This window comes from Vicugna pacos, chromosome 18, assembly GCF_048564905.1.
Source record: "Vicugna pacos chromosome 18, VicPac4, whole genome shotgun sequence".
Classification (NCBI taxonomy): Eukaryota; Metazoa; Chordata; class Mammalia; order Artiodactyla; family Camelidae; genus Vicugna; species Vicugna pacos.
Window position 1 is genome coordinate 24440183 of NC_133004.1, and position 26249 is coordinate 24466431.

General features: G+C 46.8%; 1 protein-coding gene and 1 non-coding gene across 4 annotated transcripts in view; one reads left to right on the plus strand and one right to left on the minus strand.

Moving 5' to 3' along the window:
- The first annotated feature begins 5615 nt into the window (after positions 1-5615).
- Positions 5616-26249, plus strand: part of ABCC1 (ATP binding cassette subfamily C member 1 (ABCC1 blood group)) — a 126582-nt gene continuing 105948 nt past the window's right edge. For all 3 annotated transcript variants that reach the window (XM_072942669.1, XM_072942668.1, XM_072942670.1), the window contains exon 1: positions 5616-5764. In XM_072942669.1, the coding sequence (XP_072798770.1) occupies positions 5717-5764 (48 nt within the window). In that variant the 5' untranslated portion in view covers positions 5616-5716. The remainder of the gene's footprint in view (positions 5765-26249) is intronic.
- TRNAA-GGC (transfer RNA alanine (anticodon GGC)) lies at positions 16680-16753 on the minus strand. The gene has a single exon. It is a non-coding gene; the product is annotated as a tRNA-Ala (tRNA).

The following is a 26249-nucleotide window of genomic DNA, read 5'->3' on the forward strand; positions in this document are numbered from 1 at the left end:
CTTAACCCCCTAGAACCAGTATCTTGCTTGTCTCCAACCTGAATCCCCTCAGGGTGCACAAAGCTGCAGCGGCTGTTGGCTTGATGGCCTCAACACCCTTCGTTTACTAATATGTCCAGTGACATTCTTGTCCACAGTCTATTCTCCACTCAGTAGCCAGAGTGATGCTGATAAAATCAAGTCACACCAACTCCTGCTTCACTCCAAGGATAACCCAAGTCCTTGCTGGGCCCTACGTGTCCCTCTGCAAACTGGCCTCATCTCTACTCTAACCCTACTGGGTCCTTGGTTGTTCCCCAAGCTTGGCTGTCTGTCACGCCTCAGCCCAGGCATTTGATCCACTTTCCTTTCAAACCTTTACTTAAATCCCACCTCCTTGGCTAGGTCTTCCCTGATCACTCAGTCTAAATACCCAACCTCCTGACTCATACTCTACATTTTTCTTCTTAGCATTTAACTATCCTAAGTCATATTAAACTCTGTCCTATTTATCTTGGAAACGTCTAAATCTCCGTCTCTCTCCCACCAGAATCTAGGCTCCATGATGGGGGCCGGCAATTTTAGCATGTTTTGCACTCGATGTAGCCCAAACTCCTAGACTAGAAGTCAGTAAAATTTTTCACGTAAAGAGCCAGACAGTAAACATTTTAGGCTTTATGCTCTTTGTTGCAACTACCCAGCTCTGAGGTTGCAGCAAAAAAAACAGCCATTAAAAAAAAAAAAAAAAGAATGTGTGGGACTGTGTTCCAATAAAACTTTTTTTATTAAAACAGGCAGTATAAAAACAGGTGGTGGTTTACCAACTCCTGCCAAGAATACTGCCTGACAATAAATATTTGCTGATTGAATTCATAAAGGAAGATAAGGTCACACTCTTATTCTAGGAGAAAGGAGAGTCAATTAAAATTTTTCAACAACAAGGTCCTACTGTATAGCGCAGAGAATTACATTCAATATCTTGTAATAACCTACAATGAAAAAGAATATATATATATATATGGATAACTGAATCACTATGCTGTACACTGGATATTAACACAACATTGCAAACCAACTATAATTCAATTAAAAAAAAAGAAAAAAATGCTTTCAAAACAAAAAACAAATTTCAGATAGTGTTATGTGTTGTAAATCAAAGAGCAGGGGTGAGATGTGGGGGTGGTGGCTACTCAGGGTCAATTAAGTAGCGAAGCCTCTCTAAGGAGATGGTATTTGAGCTGAGACCCAGGAGAGAGGGGACCCCAGGCTACTTGAAGATCCAGAGGCCGAGGGTTCCAGGCAAAGGGATCAGCAGGGGGAGAGATCTGGAGGAGGCGGGATGAGCTTGGTGTGTTCAAGGAACAGCAAGCTCTCTGTGGCTGCAGCAGCCCAGCGATTGAGGACAAAGGAGTGCAAGGGGACACTGGGATGGGCAAGGACCAGGTCACAGAGGGCCTGGTAGGATTTTTTTTAAAAACCACTCTATCTTGTTCCCTTTATTCTTACTTTTTTAAACTGTGATAAAATGAATACAACAGAAAATTGACCATCTTGAGCATTCTTCAGTGTACAATTCTATGGCATTAAGTATACTCATATTACAACCATCACCATCATCCAGCTCCAGAACTTTTCTGTATTTCCAAATGGAAACTCTATACCTATTAAACTCTAACTCCCCATCTCTCCTCTCCCTCCTGGCAACCCCCATTCCACTTTCTATCTCTATGAATTTGACTACTCTGCGAATTTCACGTAAGTGAGCCCAATCTCTCTCCTTTTATGACTATCTTATTTCACTTAGCATAATAACTTCAAGGTTCACCCTTATAGCATGTGTCAAAATTTCTCTCCTTTTTAAGGCTGAATAATATTCCATTGCATGTGTAGACCATGTTTTGTTTATCTATTCATCTGGTGACTGACACTTGAGTTGCTTCCACCTCTTGGCTATTGTGAATAATGTTACTGTGAAAACAGGTGTGCAAATATCTCCACGTTCCTGCTGTCACTTTTTTTGGGTGTATATCCAGAAATGGAATTGCTGGATCACAGCTGGTGGGATTTTATATTTAGCACAAAGGGAGGCCAGGGGGGCTTTATGCAGTGGTATCACTTTCTTGCTTTAATAGGGCCCCTCCGGTTGCTATGTTGAGCCTTAACTGCAGTCAGGAGAGACAGGCGCAGGGAGGCTGGGGAGGAGGCTGGTACAGCAGTCCAGGTGAGAGACCAGTACAGTAGCTGGAACCTTCCAGTATGGCTGAGGAGGACTATATGGGGCAAAGAACTAATTAGATGATTACAGATTGGGGAAAAGTTCTGTGAAATAAGTGAACAGGCAGGGTGCTTTGATTCCAGGGAAAAGTGAAAAGGATCTCTCTGTCATTCTTGGTATATGATTCACTCAACTCATGGTCTACCAGGACTGCTGATGCTTGAAATCCAGATCCTGCATTTTCACCATCAATTTATTTTGTTTGTCTTCCTTGGGTGGGTTTGGCCCAGGGCCCAGAGTCGCTGGGTCCGAGGGTGTCTGTTACTGTATTGGAGCCTCAGATAGGAAGGAAGGGGCTTGGAGAGAGGGGAAGAAAGGATTTTTGAGTCTGTGGCTGAAAAAGAAGTGCAGGGAGGGCATGGTGGTTAAGAGCAGGGCTGGGTTTCTTTTCCGCCACATCCCAGCTGTGGGATGATGGGCAAGTTACCTCATCCCTCTCACCCTCAGTTTCGGCTCCTGGAAAACCAGTATCCTCATTTGTTTGGTCTGTCATCTGCTTCCTTCTCACGAAAGCAGAGAGCTTTGTTTTGCTCACTGCTGTGTCTATAGCATCTAATAGAGTGTCTGGCACATGGGTGGCCCCAATAAATAGTTTTTATTTTCTTTATTTATTTTCTATTTTAAATTTTCATATAAGGTATAACTTTTTTAGTGCAAAGTATAGCAATCTTAAGTGCCCAGGTCAATGAGTTTGAAAATGTGTGTGTGCATGTAACTTCCACCAGGTCAAATTATAGAACATTTCCAGCTCTCCAGCAGGCTCCTTTGTACCCTGTCCTAATCACACACCCTAAAGGTAACCATTATTCTGACTTCGATCAACATCTATTAGTTTTGCCTGTGCTTGAACTGCATCTAAATAGGATCATCAAAAACGTACTCTTGTGTTTGGCTTCTCTTGCCTCTTGTTCTGTGTTGTGAGATTTGTCCATATTGTTACACGTATTAGCAGTTTAACTCTCACTCTCTCTCTCTTTCTTTTTTTTTTTTTTTTGCTGTGTCATATTCTGTTGTGCGAATATGCCACAATTTATTCATCCTTTCAACCACTGATGCACAGTCAGGTTGTTTCTAGTTTTTGGCTATTTGAATAAAGCTGTTCTGAACATTTTTGGTAGATGTCTTTTGATGGACGTGAGCATCCCTTTCTCTTGGAAAGGAGTGGGATTGCTGTGTCTTCGTGAAGTTGTACATTTAGCTTCAACACAAATCGCCAAACTTTTTTCCAAAGTGGTTGAACCAATGTACACTTCTGCTGACAGGATGTGAGTTTGTTTCACATCTTTGCCAAAACTTGGCGTTTTCATTTGTCGTTCATTCTGGTCGGTGTGTAATGGCATTTTGCTGGGGTTTTATTTGCATTTCCCTGATGACTAATGATGTAGGGCACCTTTTCATATGTTTGCTCAGTGAGTCTTTGTTGAAAGAATGGATGAATAAAGAATTTGGATAAAAATGGAAAGAAATCTGAGGGTCTCTCACCCAGCTTAAAACCCATCACTGGCTCCCCACTGCTCTTGGGGCCAAGCTGAAATCCCTTCCTTGGCCAACAACATCCTGAATGCTCTGCCCCTTCTGATTCCTTCTGCCCTGATGAGTCCCTTCTGCTTCTCCTTTGAATTCCTGCCACCCACACTGTCTTCAGGTTCCTCCAGGGATTTGCTCTGTCCTGCTTCATGGTTTTCCATAAGCTGTTTTCTTCACCACAGAACACAGCGCAGACTCATCACTTGTATCTCAGCTCAAAAGACTCTTCCTCCAGGAAGCCTTCTCTGACTTCCACTGCCCATAGGCCAGGACCCTTTTAAACCCTCTTACTCCCATGTTTTCTTCCTAGCCTTTATCACAGCTGTAAATATCCTTTTAAAAAAAAAGTGATTATTTGATTAACTGGTTCCTCTACCATAAAAAAAAAATTAAACCCCCCCACAAGAAACCCCAACAATTTAACCTCCATAGGAGCATCTTTGTCTCAGCAAGACTTGGTATATAGTAAATGCTCAGTAAATATTTATAAAACATATACATGTCAAAGCAACAGACCAAAGATCATTATCACCTGAAAGTAATTATCTCATAAAAACTGATTCACCCTTAGGGGAACCTAGGCCAATAAAAAAAGTCACAGGAAACAATCCTATTCCCCCACCCTCCCTCCCTAGGTCCTTTGGAGGGGTCTCAGATTCAATCACTGTTCCTGTTTTATTTGGTGCAGCTGGTGTGAGTATAATAAAAACCACACATTAGGCAGGGGATTCAGGAGGAGAGAAGGAACAAAGCTTCGGCTCCTAGATGCCAGCCCCAGTTTCTCTGTCACTGGCTGCCTGTGCATTAAACAGTTCTGAGGCAATATGGCAAAATGGTTAGCGTTATAAAGTCCTCTCTTCCCAACTAGTATACTGGGCTTCAGAGTTTATTTCAGCCACTTACTGTCTATATAATCCCTGACAAGTTAGTCTGCCTCACGGCGCCTCAGGCTTCTCAACTGCAAGATGGGGATAATAGAAGTACTCTCTTCTTGGGGTTTCGGTGGGTATTACACAAGTTAATACATGTACATTGCTAAGAACTCAGCCTTCGGAAGCACCATGACTGTGTGTTCCTCTTAATTATTACTACATCTCTAGGCCTCAGTTTCTTTATCTCAGAGGTTAAGATCAATAACCTGGCCATTTCCCCAGTGCTGCAAAGATTGAGAAAATGCCACAGCTGTTTGGGATGGAGATGGGGGCCCTCAGGCCATGAGTGTTCCAAGTCACAGTGGGCATGGGTTTGAATCCCACTTCAGCTGCTTGCCAGCTGTGTGACCTTGGGCAAGTAGCTTCACCTCTCTGAGCCTCAGTTTCTCTATCTGTAAAGGGTAGATTAGTAAGAGTATCCATCTCCTGCTGTTCTTGCATTAGCTCTGCAGGCTGGGTAAGCCCAGTGACCCTGGAGGAGCCACTCAACCTCTCTGCCTCTTGTTTTCTTCCTCCAAGAAAAGGGAGTCATAATCGTGAAGTCCGATGAGGACGCAGCTAAGGCGTCTGACACTCTCCGGGCTCATAGCGGGAGGAGTTCATGTTATTTCCCCCTGCTCATTATTATTATTGTTGCTGTCGTCGTCGTTGTTACAGCAGGATTTGAAAACTGGTGGTAGGGCCTGGACAGAAAGGTCCTGGAAGCATCTGGAGCGGCCTTCCCCGGGCCTTCCATGGGGTGGGTGGGTAGTGTCCGGGGCCACGGGATCGAAGCCGCACGGGCACAGCCTCCCCACGCCGCCCTCGCCCGCCCGGCGAGGTGAGCGGGGTGGGGCCGCGCGGGGCGGGGCCGCCGCATCCCCGTGACGCGCTGGCCAACCAGGCGGCGTTGCGGCCCCGGCTCCCTCCGCCGCTGCCTCCCGCCCTCGCCGCCGCCGCCGCCGCCGCCACCAGCAGCCGGGCCCGTCCGCCCGCCGCTGCCCGCCGTGCCCGAGCCGGCCGCATGGCGCTCCGCGGCTTCTGCAGCGTAGATGGCTCCGACCCCTTCTGGGTACGTGCTCGGCGGCCGCCCGAGCCGCGTGGGGCTGGCGGCTGGGAGCGGGAGGGAGGGCGGTCGGCGGGCGGGGAGGCCGGCCGGCGGAGGGGAAGCGCCGTGCTGGGCGGGCCGGGCCCGCAGCCCCAGGCACCCTGCCGCCCCGAGCGCCGCGCTCCCGGCTCTGCAGCCGGCCTGGAGGATCCGCTTTCCACCCCGCCCGCGGCCAGCCCCTTCGGGGGTGTAATTGATGGGGGAAAACTTGGGTGACTCGGTTCCCGGGAGGCAGGGCGTTGGGGAGGGATTGCTTGTGCCGGGCTCTGGGGCTTCTGGGGAAGGGTGAGGGACCAGAGCCTGGGAGAGGGGGCTGAAAAGAGGGGGCTCAAAATAGAAAAAACCCTTTCTATTTTGGGGTTCCCGTTCCAACTAAAAATAACCTCCCAGGGAAGGGGACGCCAGAGATAAGGGAGTGTCTCCCTGCTTAAGTTCCCCCATTTCCTCTGTAGGTTGAGGCCCCCCTTCACAAACACTCGGTACCAAAGGACTGAGCGGGGGAGGGGCTCAGGCTGTAGAAAGGGGCTTCCAAGTGACTGGGTTGAGGTTTGCCTCTCCCCAGTTATTTTCCATCCACATTACTCTCCTGCTTACGTGTTTTTGTCACCTTATACTTTGTTTCTGCTTAATTACTTTGAGGGGAGTTTGGGGGAACAGGGGAGAATCAGCAAAGTTTGAGGTACAGCCAGGAAAGAAGGTAGGGCTACTTACTCAACCCTGCCCAGTCTTGCGTGAGCCTAGGGTCTGGTTTGGGGTACAGCTGAGGATGCCCAGGATCCTGGTAGCGGTGGGCGTGCCGTTCCACCCCTGTAATTTGAGGCTTCTCTCTGTGGGGTCCCGCTTTGGGTTTTATCCCCTGGCACGGTTTCTTCTAAATGTTCCATGCTGAGCCTGGCTGGGTCCCTGCGGTCCACTCTCTGGTTTAATCCCCAGTGTCTTGGGCTTTAGTTTCCCTCTAATGCGATTTGCCTCTGTTATAGGAAGCAATTCTGTGTCTTACCGTCTTGAGTAATTGGTAAATACGGTATGCAAATCTGGAAAGGATAGTTTTTCCACTTTACTTAAGAATCAGGAGAGAGAAACACGCTGGGTTCTTTGGAGGCAGCGATTTGCATCCAAAAATATCTTCTTGTTCTGTTTTGTGGTCCTCTCCTTGCAGACTGCATTTGAAGTGTTGAAAAGTCATCCTTGAGGGCCCCATGGGAAAGCTTTATTTTTTGGCGGTATTACTTGATAGAACAACCAAACATATCTGGGTACGTCTTACATTTTCAGGCCAGTGGGACCTGAAATTTACTCTGGGGCTGGAAATAGTACAGATGTTTTGCATTCAGGATCAAGGAATGATTGGAGGGCAGACTATTTGCAAAGTAGGATTCTACTTAGCAGAGAGGAAAATCTGAGGAGTCCTTGCTCCTCATACCAGGTGTAACAACAACAAGATGATTTCTGCAAAAAATCAGATGGGGAATCTGGTTTAGTGTTGCTGTGAACCCTGATGTATTTCCTTGTTTACTTTCTTCTCATAAATTACAGAGGGAAAAAATAGGCGACCATAAATTAGATTTTGCACTGGGTTGTATTTTGTTGATGGCAGCTGGCAGTTGATGGCTAACCAGGTTTTCAGTTTTCCAAAGTTGAATGGGTTTGGGAGTGTCCTCTGTTTAGTCAGCTGAAGAAGCTCATCTGGGGGAAACCAGTTGTTTTTTCTCCTCTCAAGGACTTATACAGAAATTGCCAGGTGTTTGGCCTTCACCGCTGCAGGCTCTTCCATCTTACCCAGTCCTTGGTCTTGCAGGTTTTCCTCTGCCCCTCCTCCCTCTGGATTTCTGGACTTGGCCAGATGTCCCAGTTTTTGGAGGTGCCCTGGAACCAGAGTTAAAGAGCAGGCAGCTGGGACATGAGAATTTCCAGGTAGCAGGAGAAACCAAATAGAATAGAAAGCAAGCGACTAATGTGTTTTGCAGGGCATACACTCAAGGGCAAGAGAGACTGGGCTCCCAGCCATTAGATAACTGTGTGACCTTGGGCAAGCCAATATGCCTCTCTGGGCGTCGGTTTCCTAATCTGTAAAATAGGATAGCCCCCCTACCCCCACCAAGGTCCTAGTCTCTTATTTGTTGAGAAGAGTAAGTGAATTCATCTGTGTCAGTGGCTCAGCCCATGCCCTGCACAGATTTAAGCAATGCTTATTATTATCCTCTCCAAAGATGACGTTGTTTGTTTCAAGTTGCTTGTCCTTCCTGTGGACACATTTTTTCTTCCACTAGGGCATGGGATTGGGCCACCCACCCACACATGCCGGGTTCCTCCCTTAACTAAGGTCATGTGGTTAGAAATCTGGGCGACTAGCCCACCTGAGACTCTTATCAGAGCTTTGTTCCTGGGCCTTTGCCTGCCTCTCAGCCCCAGGAAATGTCCAGGACAACCAGGATGGGGAGGAACCTGTGATGAGGGTTCGGCTGACTTATTGCCTTCACTCAGACAAATACTCCAGGATGGAAAACCAAGAGGACCTTCATTATCTAAATGGAAAATAGGGGCTGAGTTGACCAGCGCTTGGCTTGCTTTCTTTATTGGAGGTGGCTGGCATGGGGCAGGGAGGAAAGGCTGTTTTGTGGCTGATGTTTGAATGATGGTTAGGAGAGTGGGCTTGGGCCTCCCCTTGCGAGTTAATTTTTAAGAAAATATTTGTTTTTTAATACGTTGCATGTCTGGCATAGAAAAATCAGAAAATGTCCTAAAGTAAATGATAAGTTGGTAAGCAGTAGAGAAGAATGGTGGCTCTGAGCAAGTGCTCACATCCCTGGAGTTCAGATCCTGGCTCTGCAGCTTGGGCGACTTACTTCTTCCCTCCATACCTCAGTTTCCCCTTGTGGATAATGGCGGTGATAACACGGTACCAAGCGAATCCTTATCAGGTGCTTGGAATGTTGCCACTGGGTATACAGTTAGCACTCAGTCCGTGTATGCGGTCCACTAACTGGAATTCTCCGGTTAATTTTTGTTGCTGTACCTACTGCTGCTGCTGGGAGTGGATGGAAGTGGCAGATCCGTGTCATGGTTCATGGCATCCTGCTAACCAGCCATCCTCCAACTCAGTAACCACTGGAGTATTCGAATTAGCTGCCAAAGGGTGGGAGAAGAAGCTATTAGAAGTTCCTCTTGGGGTAATGTCTGGCCTTGGAGTTGGTCTGATTCCTGCTGTAATAGCTCCTTTTGGCTTCACAACAATCTGTGAAGAGCCATCCATTCTCCCAAGTTTTTCATTGGATTTTGGACTCATCACTTTGCCTTCATCCCTCTTTCTCTCTTCTCCTTTACACCCACCCCTCCTTCCAGTCTCCCCCCTCTCCCTGTGGAGTACAGCCAAAGGGACCCTGGAACTGATGGGGTCCTCCCCTCTGCTCACCCCGCTTCACGGATGTTGATTCAGGCCCAGAATGGCAGTGTGACAAGGTTAATAAATGGCTTTGGGAGGAGAAAAGGAACTCAGAGAGGACAAGGCGGAGCAAAGGCTAGTCCAGGGTTCCTGGGCTGCGCTCCGGCCTTGCAAGAAGGAAGCCCCAGCGGCCCCTTTTGGCTTACAAGGAGCTGTGATCTCCTTCCCTCAGGGGACCAGCTCTGATTGTGATAGTCTTGAGGGAGCCTCACCTCTGGAACTCGGTGGTGTATGAAAAAAATCTCTTTCCATTCGTATTCTCAACTTTTTGGAACCGGTGTCTCCAACTTACTGTGTCCCACACAGAACTTGGAGCCCTCCCCACCAGCACTCCCCCTCTTGGTTGATGGGAGCCCTGTCCTCAGAGGCTCAGGCCACAACCCCACATCTTCCCTGACTCCCCTCTTTCCCTCCCATTTCACATCTGCTCTGTCAGCAAATCCTGTTGCCCATTTCTTCAAAATGTTTCAAATCTTCCTGCTTCTCACAAGCCTCCCCAGCTGCCTCTCTGTCCAGAGCCACCATCAGCTCCGTCCTGCGTTTGAATGTTCCCGCCTCAGTGCTCTCCCTGCTGTCCTTCTTGACTGCTACCGTCTAGGCTCAACCCAGCAGCCAGCGGGATCCTGTTAAAGACACAGGTCAGATCCTCTCCTCCTTCTGCTTAAAACCTTGCAGTGACTCCCCGCTTTCCTCAGGGTAAAAGGCAGAGGGCTTAAGGTAGCCTATAAGGCCTGATAGCATCTGGCCCCATCACCTCTCTGACCACATCGCCTGCTACTTTCTGTCTCCCTCTGCTTCAGACAGGCTGTCTACCAGGCTGCCTTGGGGCCTTTTCACTTACTGTTTCCCCTGCCCAGAATGCTCCTGCACCTTTCAATCCTTGTTTAGATGTCACCTCAGGCAGCCTTTTCCTGATTCCCTGCCACTTTGTTGTCCTCCCAGTCCTTCCCCCACCCCACCCCTGTCCCACACCACTTACTGCCATCTAATACACCAAATCTTTTGTTTATGTTGTCTGCTCTCTAAACTCCCACCAAAAGATCAGTGTCACAGGGGCAGGGGTTCTTGCCTGTGTTTGTTTTCATGGCCTTAATCCCAGCACCTGGAACAGTGCCTGGAACATAGATGCTCAGTAAATGTTCAGTGAACAAATAATATGAAGCTTTGGAATGACTTATGAGCCAAGTTGAAGCCTCTTTCCGGAGCCCTCTAAGGATGAAATAGTCACTCACCAGCCAGCATTGAATACTCATGTAGAGTGAGCTTTCCAGCTTCCACATCTGCCTGCTTATATTTTATCTTGCAAGGGTCAGAACTGAGTCTTGTCTATCTGTCCCTAGGACTCAGTGCCTTGCACAGGGTAGGCACAATTAACATTTGAATTTCAGTGTCTGAGGGATGGGTTCCATGGGGGTGGGAGGTTAGATCTAGCCCCCTAATATGCTGGTTTGGCTTTTATTTTAATTATGAATTACTGTAATTGCTACTATTTACCGATTGGAAGGTTTCACAAAAAAATCTAGATTTCTGACTTCGGCAAAATCAGAAGAGTTGATAGCATGAGGGCCTGCAGTTTTACATGGCAGTGGTCGGCTGGGGCTGTCCCTCCAGAATAGGCCTGCTGGCTCCAGGTTGCCACAATCCTCCGCCCACTTACTGCAGCCTTAATTCTAAGGCCCCGTGTCCATTGCCTTTTTTCATCGTGCTTTCTCGCCTTGTCTGCTTCTCTTCCTGGTGGAACCCACCTGGCACCTGTAGGCATTTGCATTGGCTTCTGCTTTGAAGCGCAAACTTTTGGTTACGTGACTGGGGCCAATCTGGCTCACTCACTAGTTTGATGCTGCTAGTCTGGCTCGGTCCTGTGGGCAGGAGGGGGATGGGTGCACTCATTATGGATGCCTGGAGAACTTAAGGCAGGTATCTGGTTTGGATGTTGGCTCCAGATTTTCATGATGGGGTAAGGTCTACATTTTATCAGACCTTAATGATCGGTAAAACTCTAGCCATAAAAACTTGCCCGAACATTTTGCAAAAAGAAATGAAGTGCTAATAACATGGGTTGGGATAATGACAAGGACTTGAACTGAGGCGAGTGCTTCCCCCAACCTGGCTTGGAAACTGGGGCAGCGTCCCCTCTGATGGGAGTGGGGAACCTCTCCTTACCTCTCCCAGGATGAGGAAGCCAGTGTCAGGGAGGGGTGGGAGGGGTGGAGCAGTTTCTTAGCCTGGCCGCTCTGGCTCTGGACATCTTGTGGGGGCTGCCCAGTGCATTGCGGACTGTCAGTAGCATCTCTGGTCTCTAACCCAGTAGCTTCTCCCCCTGTTTTGGCAACAAAAATGTCTCCAGACGTCACTGAAGTTCCCCTGGGTGGCAGAGTCCTAGAGCCGCTGATGTGGAGGAATCTGGAGGAGAAATCTGGGCAAGACTTTTGCATTTTCCAAACAGTTTTGAGACTTGAACTTCTCGCATAATTGGCTTTTGGGGTTGCCTTGGAGAAGCTTAATGAGATGGTGAAGAGGTTAAACTCCAATTAGGCAGAGAAGGAAGTTGCAGCCATTTCCATGCTGTTTGCCTCTTTCCATCATGGGCTGGGCTTGTCTCCCCTAATCCATTCTGGTTGCGGGGAGTGTGTGTGAGGGTTGAATCCAGGGTGAAGTGCCTGTTTTTAGAGGTTAGCTTTGAAGCGTTGCTCCTTCATCTGAAACTGCCCCAGGATAGGTGGACAATTACAAAGTCAAGAGTACACTTAAGTGTCCCCTTGGTATAATTATGGGGTTCATCTGCTGGGGGAGGTTGCCAGGTTCCAGAAGCTGGGTCTGGATGACCAGAGAGGGCGGCATCCGGTACCCTCAGGTAGTAATTGAGGCTTTATGGGGCTTTTCCCTTCCATCCCAGTGTGTTGTCTCTTTGAGAACCTCAGTTTACCTTTTATTGCCCTCTTGGGTAACTATTTGTGTGGGAATGCCTTCCTCTCTGGAGAGCCATTTATCAAGTGCCTAAGTTTTCCCAGCACAGAGAACTTCAGCGTGCTCTTTAAACACTGGGTTCGTTCTCTTGTTCTTCCCACAACCGTTTCTCACTCTTCCACTTAGTCAATCTTTTATTATTAATTGAGCATCTACTTTGTGCTTCTGGCACTGTTCTAGACCCTTCGGATACAGGCATGATCAAGCCGTGAACTGGGAAGAACTGGGGTGCAAGCTGTGATAGGAGTATGTCTAGGGAAGGCCTTTCGGAGGGGATGACATTTGACCTATGACTGGAATGGCAAAGCTGGCTGCAACGGGCTGGGGAAAGGGAGTACCAAACAGAGGGAACAGCAAGTACGGAGGCCCTGAGGTGCTTGGGGTGGTCAAAGGAACTGGAGAGCCTGTGTCATGAAAGTCTTGCCTGGAGCATCTGCAAAAACACAAAAAGCACTAATAAAATGGCTTGTGGTAATAATAAGGGCCTGGAAACTCCAACTAGGAAGCTTACTGCAGCTCGGAGAGGAAATAGAGCGATAGTCATTGGCTTCTGATCCATTTATGTTTGAGACTCAGGTTTAAAAAAAAAATTTCTATTTTTAAGTCTCATCTGTTTCAGAACCATAGCTGCACCGTTCAGAGTCCGATCAAGTTAGGTTTCCCCACTTCCCTTAATTTCCCTCCAAAGGCTTTTCATGACCCGTTAAGATCTTGAAATGCTTTCCTGCGTGATTAAGATGACTTTCTATAGATCGCTAGAAAACTCTTTTAAAACTAGATGTTGAATTGATCTGGAAGCTCTTGCATGGTAACTTTTTCCCTCGTGTTCTTTTAAAAAATTATCTTGTTAAAAACTTTTTGAAAAATACTTTTAAAATTCTAGAATAAAGCTATATTCTAGAAGAATATACAGGGAAAGTTAAAGTTTCAGTACTTCCCCTACCGGTGCTGTGTTCACAGAAGACGCCATTGATGGTAGTTTCTTACGTGCCCTTCTAGAAAAAATTTGAGCATATGCAAATATGTCTGAAGAGTGAGAGGGAACGGGCGGGGGTGGAGGGGAAGGTGGGCAGAAAATGAGAATGGGTATCTTTTTTTCCTCCCCAAATAGGTTCATATTCTAAATTATGTTCTGTATCTTGCTCCTTTCACTTACAAACCAGCGTGGATTTTCTTTCCATGCTAAGTCCATGCAAATTGAAAGAAAAAGGAAATAATACTTCATTACAAGCCGTGCGTTCTTCCATTACGTGACCGTGCCATGTATTCACCCAGTCCCCCCTTGCTTACTCTTGGGGTAATTGGTTCCAGTTTTCTGTGTGAAGAACCCTGCTGCCTCTTTGCACTCTGTGCCAATAGATGTAAGTGACTCAGCAGAGTAAATCCCCTGTGAGAAATTGCTGGGTTGGGGGAATATGTGCATTTTGAAATCTGATAGTTCTTATGTCAAGTGGCAGCTGTAGTTTATATTCCCATGAATGGACTCACCAGCATTTATTAAGCACCTGCTGTGTGTGCTTGGCATTTGAGGGCATTGGTTAAACTGGGAATTGACCAGTCCCACATTGCTTCCCTGTGTATGAGAGGGTTTTGCCCAGCAGAGTTAAACCTTACGGTCCAGCGGGTTTGGTCCAGACAGTGCTTGGTTTTGGTCCAATTTTACAAAGAGGTAAGTTTAAGTTTACACATTCTTCTCTGTTTAAGAAGTTCTTTTATGCCAACAGTTTAACAACATGTAAAAGTTTTACTTATAATCCCACCATGCTAATACAACTCTGATTTATTTTTTACACATAAACCTTCTGGTTTAATTGCACAGTTTTCTGGTTCCCAAAGTGACACTCCTTGTGACAAAACAACACCAAGATATTTAAATAAAGTGTTAGCTCTCTCTCTAACCGGTAACTAAAGTATTCTTCCAGTTCTTTCTCTGTAATCATAGAAACGTTTTTAAACATAAATAATATGTTTAAAAATAAAATGGATTATGTTATAACCATTACTCTGCTTATTATTTTTTCTTAACATTTGGTACATGGTGATACCTAGAATGTCACTAGTAACTTTTTTAGCAAGTTATATAATATTCCAAGTTAAAAATTTGCTGTAATTGGTTCAGCTGTTTCCCAATTAATAATGTCACTTGTGTTATTTCCCATTTTTTTTTGTTTCTGTAAACAGTGCTCCAGTAAACATCCTTGTACACAGGTTCAAATTATGTAAATTTTAATTTTTAATGGGTATTGGCTGGTTATTTTTGAGAAAGGTTGTAGCAAGTCCATTCTTAGTGACAGGAACTGAAAACTCCCATTTCTCTGAATCCTTCCCGGCCGGGGACATGGCCAAATTTCTGTTAATTTGATGGATAAAAGATATATCTTATTTTCACCTGCATTTCCCTTAGAAGTTAGAAGCTGAATATGCTACGACATATTCCCCAGTGGTTTCACAGTTTTCTGTGCACGTCTTTCTTTCCATGATCTTTTTTGTGCATCTTTACTCTGGTTTGCTTTTTCCTGTTCATTTATAGGGGCTCTCGGTATGTTGGGAACCTTGCCCCTTTGTCTGTCATGTGTGTTGCGCATATGTTTCCATCAGCCATTGTTTGTTGCTGTATTAACATCTGATTGTTGTCCAGGTTCTTATGTGGTGTTGCAAGGTTGCACTTGGAAAGTGTGTACCATTTTCTATCCCACGTTTTCATTTATTCTTGTAAGAATTTTCCCATGTTCCTGCACAACTTTTGTAATTACACCTTTAAATGTCCAAGCAATAATAGTTCCTGTATTGGTGGACTGTAATTTACTTAATCATTGCCTGTGGTTTGGCATTTAGGTTGCTGTTTTCCCCCTTCTTTTTGTTCCTTTTAAAGAAAACCTTGTAATGAATGTCATATAGCTTGTGCCGGTTGACTTATTTCCTTAGAGCATATTCTTAGGAGTAGAGGGAATATCTCAAATCATTTGAAAACGTTTTGTCCTAGCTACAGCCTTGCTTGTTTTTTAAAAAAGTGTTGGCTCAGTTCTAGCAGGGTCTCTCAGAGTGCCCATCATTTTTGTTGTTGTTTTTATTATTATTAAGAGCTGATGAAAGGCAGTGCCTAATCCCTCTGATTACCCTTACAAGCCTGGAGGCCAGTGGGAAAGTTGGAGCTGCAGGGTGCTGGGCAAGGTGACCTGGAAGTAATAATTTAGTTAGGTTATCTAGGAGCCCTTTGATAAGGCTTCTTCCTCAAAATCATTAATTTCACTAACCCAGTGTCAAGGAGAAGAGACACGTGGTATATTAGATTCTGAGGACTGCAGTTGCAGTGTAATGGGCCTCTTCATTTTTTTTTTTTTTCTTTCCTGTTACTTCGGTCCACCGAGATCCCAAGGTTCACACTTGGTGCTGGGGTCAGGGCTGGCCCATTTCCAGGCTCACTTGCATGTTTGGTGGGGAGGGGTTGGAGAAAGGGCTCACCCCCTGGGTCAAACCCTCTTTATTCCCAAAGAGGGTATGAGTTGGCAGTGGTGGTGAGGATACGAGCATTGGCCACTACAGGCATGGGGATGTGTACGGCTGGGGTCAAGAGACCCGGTTCGGTTCTGCCGTTCTCAGTGTGCGACCTTGGGCCAGTTACTTAACTTCTGGGAGCCTCACTGTCCTCATCTGTAAAGTGGGGATGATGATCATGCCGTGGATCTTGTGGAGCTGTGGGGAAGAAAAGAAGCAAGATCTAGAGGATGCTTAGCAAAGCTCAGCAGTCCCTAGCTGCGGTTCTGAAGGAGGCCAGACAGTGGTGGACAGTTGGGGACAGGGCAGTGGGGATTTCTGGTGTGGCAATTCTCTTCTGGTTTATCATCTTACATCCTCTGAGCCTGTGTGGACTTTCGTAGAATCAGGACAGAGCCCATCCTGACCCCAGGGATTCAGACACTGGTCCCCAGCATCTGAGGATTCAGGCTAATTCACCCAGTTGTTACAGGGTGTCCGTAGGATGTCTGGGTCTGGCTGAGGCATGCCGGGGTATCAGCTGCCAGCTCTGAAGTTGCACTGATGGGTGGAGAAATTCATTCTGCAGATTTTCTTTGTAGTTTAGGATTAAGAGGACTTGCTTAACTACCTAAATCCATGACGTATGAGTGAAGGTGGGCAATGACAGCTCTGAAAGCTGCTGACAGATGCATGCATACTTGGGAATTTCCAGGTTTTCTGTTACTATAGACATGGTAGTGATTGAATTTCTTAAAGGGCCTTTTTATTTTTCTCTTATTCTCTTTGTCTTGTATTACAAGAGGTACAGTATAAAATGAAACAGTACAGGAATGAGTATGGTAAAATGTGAAAATCCTCCATAATTACACTCTTCTAGAGATCACCTCTTGTTAGCATTTTAATTTTCAGTCTCTTTTCTCCGCATATCATAAGTATAAGGTATTTTTTAGATTTTTTTTGGGGGGGTAATTAGGTTTACTTATTTATTTTTAGAGGAGGTACTGGGAATTGAACCCAGGACCTCATGCATGCCAAGCATGTGCTCTACCACTTGAGCTATACCCTCCCCCTAAGGTGCTTTTTAAAAGCAGGAATTTCATGAAAATGTATTCTTTATTTTAGTTTTCATTTACTGTGTGTCATGGATTTGACCCATTTTTAATTAACATATTTACTGGAAGATGAAATGTCAACATGAACCTAATTAAGTAATTTGCTAATAATTGTTCCCTCTCCAGGCAGTAGGATAGCCTTGTTTTTTAACTTCTGTATAAGGAGAATCTGGGGAAAATGTGAAGCAAGGTTGTGTGGGTGTTGGATGGACAGGTCTTCCAGCCTCTTGGATGCCCCTTGCAGGAGACAGAACCTCTGAGGGTCAGTGCCCCAGACCCTTGGATTGCACTCAGAGGACAGAGCTCTCACCCATTGGCCCTGTGGTCTGGCCCCATTCAGTCGACGTTCTCTGAGGGTCTGCTGAAAATCCTTGCCCTGAGTTTGATACTGGGAATCCAAAGATGTGCAGAGCAGAACTCCCGGCCATCCTAGAGCTTCCAGTCTTGTGAGGAGGTTGAACAAATGAGTGGAAAATCATAGCCGTGAAGTGCTGTGAAGGGGAGCTCTGTGCTCAGGGAGTGTGGTGGGGGGCAAAAGAGGGAGGGGTATGATCTGATTGATCGAAAGAAAGGAGAGCCTATATGAGGATATAGGTTTGGTTGTTGTGGCAAAGACCCCCCAAAACAGTGGCTTAAGATAGAAGGTAATTTCTCTCTGGTGTAAAAATCCCAGCTTAGTGTGGCAGCTCTGTCCCTGAGGGTGTCAGGTGCCCAGGCTCCTCCCATCGTGTTGCTCTGCTGTCCCCAGGTGCTGCCCTCATTGTGATCAGGATGGTGCACCTCCACACCCACATTCCAGCCAGAGCCAAAGGGGCAGAAGGGTGCGACCCGGAGGTCACTCACATCACTTCTATTCATAACCCATTGGCCAGTGACTAGTCACATGACCACATCTAGCTGCAAGGGAGTCTGAGAAATGTAGTTTCCTTTCTGGACAGACTTGTACCCAGCTGAAGATTGTGTCACTAGGGGTTAAGGAAGAATGGATATTGGAGTACAACTAGCAGTTTATTACATAGGCAAAAGCAGAAGGTAAAAATGTTCTAGGCAGTGGGAAAAGTGTGCACAGAAGCTCCAGTTTAACAAGGAAGGCCAGTGTGGCTGGACCTGGGAGAGAAGGGGGTGGTCTGGACTTCTAGACTGGGAAGCCTTGGTTGCTTGCTTTTCCTTCTCCTCACTTAGCCATTAGCTCCAAGGCAGGGGTATTTCAAATACAATCCTTAAAGGCAGTTTCCTTTCTAAGTGTTGCAAATAACCCAGCTAAATCAGTCCTAGTCCTTATCTCTGTTTTGCTATGTGACTTTGGTAAGTTTATTTTTATAAAGAAAATAACATGCATCAAAGATTACTCTATGTCAAGTAGTGGGCTAACCCTTCTCTCTACGTACATTTTTTAGGCTCACGGTAATGCTGGGTACATGCTCTTATGATCCCTTTTTAGATGGGGAAACTGAGGCACAATTAAACTTGCCCATGCTCACACAGCTAGGGATGTGATAGTATTCAAACCCTGCAGTTTGACCTCAGAGCCTGTCCTCTTCCCAACACTGTCTTACCCTCAGTCATTTGTGTGTGGTCTTCATGATTTTGACATTTATATCTCACTTCATACCCGTTAGGATCACATTTGGCAGCAAGAAACAGAAATCATAACTCCAGTGGCCTAAACATAAAAGTATTTATTTTTTTATGTATCAGGAGGTCCAGTACCTCTGGCGGTTGCTGGCATTGGATTAGCGACCCATTGGTGTTAGGGCTGACACCATTTTCTCTGTCTTTCCCTCAAGGCCCCAAAATGGCTGCTACAGCTCTAACCATCACATCTAGGTTCAAGGTAGGAATAGAGAAGGACCACACTAGCCTCAGCTATCTCTTTTTATTCAGGAAAGTAAAAATCTTCCCCCAAACCCCCTCTCCTGGCTGTAGACGTCTCATGTCTCCTTGACTAGAGCTGGATCACATGACTACCTCCAGCTACAAGGGAGGCAAAGGAAACGAGCCTTTGGTTTTATGCTTCTTTAGTGGGAGGCAGTAAGAGACAAGGGAGCTGGGAAAGGCTATTGAGTAATCTTGGCAGTTGTATCTACCACATTTATTAAATACTTTTCTTTAAATAAGTTCACTTTTTTTAAAACCTAAAAAAATTTATCCCAAAAGGAAGTTTCATATCACTTTAGAATTTTATGAAGTCACAGGTTTTTGTATTCGCCTAATAGCTATTAAATATGTCGCTAATAAAATGAGAAAATAGGATACTCTGCAAAGTGCCTAGATCAGTGGTTCTCAACCCCAGGTGATTTTGCCCCCAGGGGACATTTGTCAGCATCTGGAAACATTTTGTTTGTCACAACTGGAGGGAAAGTGCCACTGGCATCTAATGGGTAGAGGCCAGGGATGCTGCTGACATACAAAGCACAGGGAGGCCCCCAATAACAAAGAATTATTGGGGCCCAAATGTCAATAGTGTGAAGGTTGAGAAACCCTCACCCAGACACATACCACGTGCTGCCATATTTTGGGCAAGGCTAGGATTTGTTAGTCACTCAACACTCTCCGTGCGGTTCTGTTTTCTCCTGGGAGACTGTGTATCAGGAACACTTTACATCTGTGGCTGCTTGTACTTTTCAGGCCTGTTCCCACAGCTCATATCAGATCTCCAGTAAACCTGAGAAACAGTTGACATGTGAATTCAAGATGTTGCTGCTCCCCAAGTGCCTTGTAGAAATTAGGCAGCTTACGGACCCAGAAGTGGTTGAAATAAGAACCCTTTGGCCAGGCAAATCCTATCTGAGTGTATGTTTGAGAAAGAAACTGTACCCACAGAGAGGATTTCTCTTGTGGGGCCACGCGGAAACCATGGCCCTTTGGAAAGGGCTGTACGGACTTAGTTGAGTAGGAGATTTTATTGCGTCCTCTCTGCCTGGGTTTGGCAAAAACAACCTGGCCTGGGCAAGGGCCTGGGGAAGGAACTGTGGAGACAAGAAGGCAGCTGGCAGATGGAGATTATCAGATCAGGCTGCTGGTAGTTTTGCCCGAGGTGGCCTGGTCAGGTAGCTTGACAATTACACTCATCCCTCCACCCCAATCCCATTAAAGTTAATTGAGTTGTTGTGGAGCGGTAGTGAGGAGGCGGGCGGGGGTGGTGATTGCCTCTCTCCTAGGGTTAGCTTGGCTAAGAAATAAGGGCAATTTTCATTTTTCCTTCTTGATTCTGGAAACTTAGAAAAAAGCCTCTTGCCATCTTTCATGGTGCAGTAAGATTAGAGAAGAGGCCAGTCTGTGAAAGAGGCCCACCACATCTCATCAAATCCAAGAAGCTGGCCGTTGTGACATGCATCCTAACTTAAGAGATGCTAATGGGCGGTGTAAATGTGGCTGGCAGAGGTGGTAGGATGCATTGACTGAGAGACACAGATCTATGATCGTGTGAAGAAACACGGGCCTTAGAATTAATGCAGCATGACGAAAGTTCCTAGTCCCTCCCTCTTCTGTGTATTAATCCTCCTGTTGCTGAAAGTCTGATGCCAAGTGCTGGGGACACAATGTGGCAAGTGGAACCTGAGCCTCCCTGTCTCATGGAGGCCAGTAGTGAAGGTGTTTAGAGGAAAATAGCCGCGCAGGGAGTCAGAGAGTAGCCTGTGTTCAGATCCTGATTCTTCTGCTTGCCAGCTGTGTGACCTTGGTCAAGTGACTTTACCTCTCTGTGCCTTCGGGTTCTCGTGTGCAAAATGAGGATAATGGTAGTGCCCACCGGACAGAGTGGTAAAATTCAGTGAGCAAATATACAAGGAAGGTGCTTGCCCTGTTACTGTAAAGTGCTGTTACTAGTACCATTGCTCTGTGGCCGCTATGACCATCTTCATCATCGTCATTATTTTTACACAGCAGTCCCCGCTCTGGTCCAAAGCGAAACCTGAGGATCCCGGGAGGAGGCCAAAGTGGAAAAAGTACTGGACAGCTGCGTAGGCCCGTAGGTTGGCCCCTGATTTAACCACAGTTAACTTCTGGTCTTCTGGGTAACACAGCCTCCTGGGCCCAGGTCAGGAAGCCTTTTTATCCTGTGCCTCAGTTTCCGCATCTGTGAAATGGAGAGTCGTCATAGGCCCTGTCTCCCCATAGGTTTCTTTTAGAGATCAGACAGGTTGAGACTGCCCGGGGCTCTTTAAGAACTTGCTGTGAGGGTATCTAAACCTCTCCTGGGAAAAAAGAGACCTCCCCTTCCACATCCCCTGCCCCCAGCACCGGCTGTTCCCCTGAGTTGGGATCTTCCCCTAAACCCTTAACCACAGCTCATGGGTAGACGGTGTCCCTGCTCTTGTTCGTGGTCTGCTTTCACGTGTGGGTTAAAACCCCTCATCAGAGGGCGTATTTCCAGGTGGCCAGTGCCTGCTCCTCTCTCCTGGTGGCCTCTCCAGGGCTGGGGGTGGTTCAGGACAGCTGGGTCATTTTCAGCAGGAACCCCTGCCGCTGTTTGCTTGGCTCTCGCTGTCTGGGAGCTTCCTGGTTGTTGCTGTGACCGGCCCTGCATGAGAAAGTCGCTTCTTTGCCTGCTGTTTGAGCTATTTCCTTTGGACCCGTGCCCATAACTAGGATTGTTGGGTCACAGACGGGGACAGAGTCTCGGGCTTTTCTTCGTCCACTTCTGGGTTGCTTTGCAGATAGATGTATTCACCCCTCCTTCCATTTGTTGGACGAGTCTTTAATGAGCGTCTCCTCTGTGTGACTAAATTAAAAGGACAGGATGCTGCTTTGGGGAGGTTGTAGGTAAGAGGAAAGAGACACTTAGACCTCAACAGGGAAGCAGTTGGTACTGCAGACTTGCAGGGCCTTCCCTAAGCTCCAGGGCTGTCCTAAGCTCTGTATAAGTGCTAATGATTTCACCCCGACACTTGTGGATGGGGACTGACGGGGAAATGAGGACAGAGAGAGGCGAAGGCAGCCAGCTGGTGGATGGCAGGGCTGAATTCAAACCCAGGCTGTCTGGCTCGAGTCTGGACGGTAACCCCTGGTGCCTCATAAACAGAAGGGGTGCTGAAGGAAACGCACAGGATTTGGTTCTAGTGCAGAATGGGGGAGGGAGCATTTTAGACAGGTAGGCCTCTCCTCCAGCGTCACAGGAAGGATGAGAAGGAGCTGGCTAGGCCAGCAGCGTTCCAAATCTGGAAGAGCTGGTGGGAGGCCCCGCGGTAGGGAGGAGGTGGGTGAGATTGGAGAACACTGGGGAGGCCATAACAGCTGGAGCATCAGAGACTGGGGGAGAGGATCGTGGCTGAAGTGGGGGCACGACCATGCCTCACAGGACCCAGTGAGACTGATGATAATAACTAACACTCGTGGTGCTCACTGGTCCCAGGCACTGTACAAAACACTTTCCGTTTAATCCTCAAAACAACTCTGTAAGGCTAATAGACTGCTATCATCACCCCCATTTTACAGATGGGGAATCTGAGGCCTGCAGAGGTTGTGACTTGCCCAAGATCACACAGCTCATATGTAGCAGAGCCGGGATGAGATCCCAGCTGTTTGGCCCAGAGTCTAGGCTCTCAAGGGTGGCACCACCTCTGCTGTGAATGGAGTGTCCCCGGTTGTCACCATAGTAGCCTGTTTGACAGTAGCTGTTGTGAGTGCTTCCAGGTCAGTGGCGTGGTAGGAGGACTCCGGTGGGCCAGAGTGGAGTCTTTCCAATACACTGTGCCAAATGACTCTGGCTAAGCCTGGAGCCGGACAGATGAGAGAATGTCTCCGGGGAGGGGGGGCTTTTAGCGTTCCGGCGGGGGCCTTTATGAGCTCTTGTACTCACTCCAGCAGTGATGACGACAACAGTAATTTGGTGGAAGTAGCAGCGGCAAGCTCAACTGCCCAGTGGCCACCCCCTCCCCTAACACTGAGTATTAATAGTCCAATGAGAGGTGAGCGGCTCCACATCAGAGAGGTAGAGTGTTTTCCCCAAGGCCACACAGCCTGGAAGCGGTGCTGATAGGATTCAGGCCCAGGCCTCCTCCTCCAAAGCTTGTGGTTTTGACCACCAGGTCGTGGTCCTCCCTTCAGCAGTGCCTGCTCCTGGGCAGTGTGCACTGTGACGCCGCCTGGCGCGGACGGGGGAGCACAGAGTTCAGATTTCAGTTCGGTGTGGGGAGACCTGGGGATGATGGGCGAGCTGGGACACTCCCTGGGTTGGAAGGCTCTGGGGCGGGTGACCAAGATGGTGTTTCTGGAGGATTTCTTTTGAGGATGAGAGTGACTTTCCCAGTTTCCTGTTCTTTGTTCTTAATTCAAGAGAAGAGAATGAGAAGGCGAAGTCTTCCCTCTCAGTTTCACAATTCCTCGGAGCTGTTGCAACGTGTGGGTGATGCAGCGCTTTTCCTGGTGGGAATCCTGAGTGATGCTCCACTTGGCTTTGCTTAACTCAGTCAAGCTCTGGCCTGTCCTGCCAGCGCTGTTTGTCACCCAGTCCCCTGCTGGCACTTTGTTCCACTTCTTGACACATGCCCTAAGCTTGACCAGCGACAGCCATCCATCCTGCTGTGTGCCCCTAATCTTAGAGCGCCGTTCCCGCCCATCTCCACATTGGCGAGTCTTGCCCCCTCCTTGGATTTTACCTATTTCAAGAAGCCTGCTCTGTGTTCCCATGTGGAAATAACAACAGTGACAGTAACTTCCACTAATAGAGTGGTCATGGCACCCATCCTTCATCACGTGCATACTTTCTCAGGGAATCAGGACCTGCAGCAGGGAGCCGACCTGCAGCAGGGAGCCAGCCTGCTTGCATTGAAGTCTTCTTTGGCCACAAGGATGTGCCACCTTGGGCAAGTTCCTTTACCTCTCTGTGCCTTGGTTGCATCCTCTGCAAAATGAGAATAATAGTTCCAACTTCACAGAGTTGGGGTGAAGATGAAATAATGTAATGTGTGCATATAGTCTTCCCGATGACTGAAAAACAGGTATTATCCTTGCCATGTGGACGAGAAAGTGGAATTTTCTTCCTGTTCAGTTTGTAAATTAACCCTTCTGTTTTTTCTGGATGTGTCTTGCCATTTGTGTGTCTGTCTTTGATGACTTGGTGCTTTCAAACTCTCTTAACCATTTATGTACCTGTCATACCCTCTGCACAAAGTTCTAAGCTTCTTAAAGGCAGGATACTGATGTGAATGTGTGTGGTTCTCGCCTGTTACAAAGTGGGGCTTCGTAAATGTGTTAGGTGAATGGATGGGCAGGGGGACAGGTCTTTAGTGTCACAGGGTATTGGTGGCAGGAGTGAGGCCAGATGGAAAAACTGTTAGGGCAGTGGATCAAAACTGGGGCAGTTTTGCCTCTAGGGGACATTGACAACATCTAGAGACATTTCTGTTGTCATGACTGGGGGCTGAAAAGAAGATGTTTCTGGCTTCTAGTGGGTGGACCCCAGGGATGCTGCCAGACACCCCACAATGCACAGGACAGCCTCATAATAGAGAATTAAATGGCCCACAATGTCTCTGGTGCCAAAGGTGAGAAACCTTGGGTTAAGGGAACAGATAATCTAGTTCCAAACAAGATAGCAATGGGAAAAGACATTGCATTAACATTTTTTTAACAAGTGCAAATGAGTCCTGTCTAGATGTAGCCTCTTACTGAGGTGATAAAGTGGGGTCTATGTTTGTTTATTAAATTTTTTGAAGGGTGTTAGGTTTCTAAAGACAGCATATGTAGGGTGAAGATTTCACACAGTCAAAATGACTGTGGGTCTTATTCATCTTTTTTTTACAGCTTTATTGAGATACGATTCATATGCCATGCAATTCGCCCATTTAAAATGTACAACTAGGCAGCTTTTAGTATGGTCACAGAGCTGTGCATCCATCACCACAGTCAATTTTGGAACATTCCATCATTCCATTTATTCATTTCTGTGTCCTTAAGACCCAGCGGGGCGTGTGCCTGGTGGGACCACAAGTGTTGGCTGCATCCAGTGTACAGCTTGCTGAGACTCGTTCCAGTGTCAGCTCGTAGATTCCACAGGTGCTGACTGGGTGCCTGCCACGTGCCAGGAGCTGCGGCTGCAGCAAGTCGGAGTGATGTACGTCGAGGAACCAAACCTGGGCATTCACTGCCCTCGCCGAACTGACCATTTATGGGGAGAGAGGGATGCAGAAAACATACTGTCTAAAATTATTAGCTTTAGATGGAACCATCAGAAATTGCTGGCATTCAGTTATTCTTGATCTACATCTGGAGTTGGCAAACTGTTTCTGTAAAGGGCCAAGTTATAAATATTTTAGGCTTTGCAGGCCAAGAGGCAGAGTTGAGCCACACCCTTGGTAACAGGTAAATTGTTGTTTTTATATTTTAGATTAAAAAAATAGTGAAATCCATTCCTAGTTTGGGGGCCGTACAGAAGCCAGCGGTGGGCCAGGTTTGGCATGTGGGTTGTAGTTTGCCAGCCCCTGGCCTATGCAAATGGCAGTTCATATTGGTTCGTCTTAGTCGTATATTAAACATAATATATTATATACTGTATTGCATATTCTATAACTAGTGTTATGTAAAGTGTTAAATAAGATGATAAACAAGACACTGAGAAACAAATAATATCTGAAAGAAGTATTTATTGACAGAGTGTGGTGAGTGTCCTACAGGACACATAGAGCTCCATGAGGTAGTTAAATGTGGGATTTGATGTGTTTGAGTAGGGCTTGGGGAGTTGGGCAGGCCTTCCTGAGGAAGGGGTGTTTCACTGAGAATTGAAGGATGCCTCTGAGTTGAAGACAGGGCAGTGAGAGGAGAAGGGCTATGAGCAAGAAAACTGGCTGTGCAAAGGCCCTGAGGCATAGGGTGGTCCATGAACAGTGAGCCAGGGCTAGACCCAGAGGCTGTGGTGAGGGGTTTTAGGCAGAGTGATGGGATTGGGGTTGTTATCCCCTTGATTGCTGTATGGACTAGAGGGGAATTGAGTGACCTGTTAGGAGACTGGAGTGGAATAAACATTCTTCAGGTATGGAATGAATCAAATCAGTCACATATCTTCTAGTGGTGCATCACTTTTTTCTTATATTATTTCAAATTATAATTCAAAATGATTTTGTATTTGTCAAAGGTCGTGACTATGTCTTATTCTACCAAACCCATGTGATCTCATTTCCTTAATGGTTTCTCTACCTTTCAGTGGCTTACTGAGCACTGCCCAATAGAAATATAACACAGGCCACATACGGAATTTTAATTGTCTGGTAGCTACGTTAAAAAAAAAAAAGGTGAGGTGGAGAGGGTGTGGAGAAAAGGGAACCCTTCTATACTGTTGGTGAGAATGTAATTTGGGGCAGCCTCTATGGAAAACAGTGTGGAGAGTCCTTAAAAAACTAAAAATAGAGTTACCATATGATCCAGCAGACCTACTCCTGGGCACATATCCAGGGAAAACTCCAATTCAAAAAGATACGTGCACCCTAGTGTTCACAGCAGCACTATTTGCAAT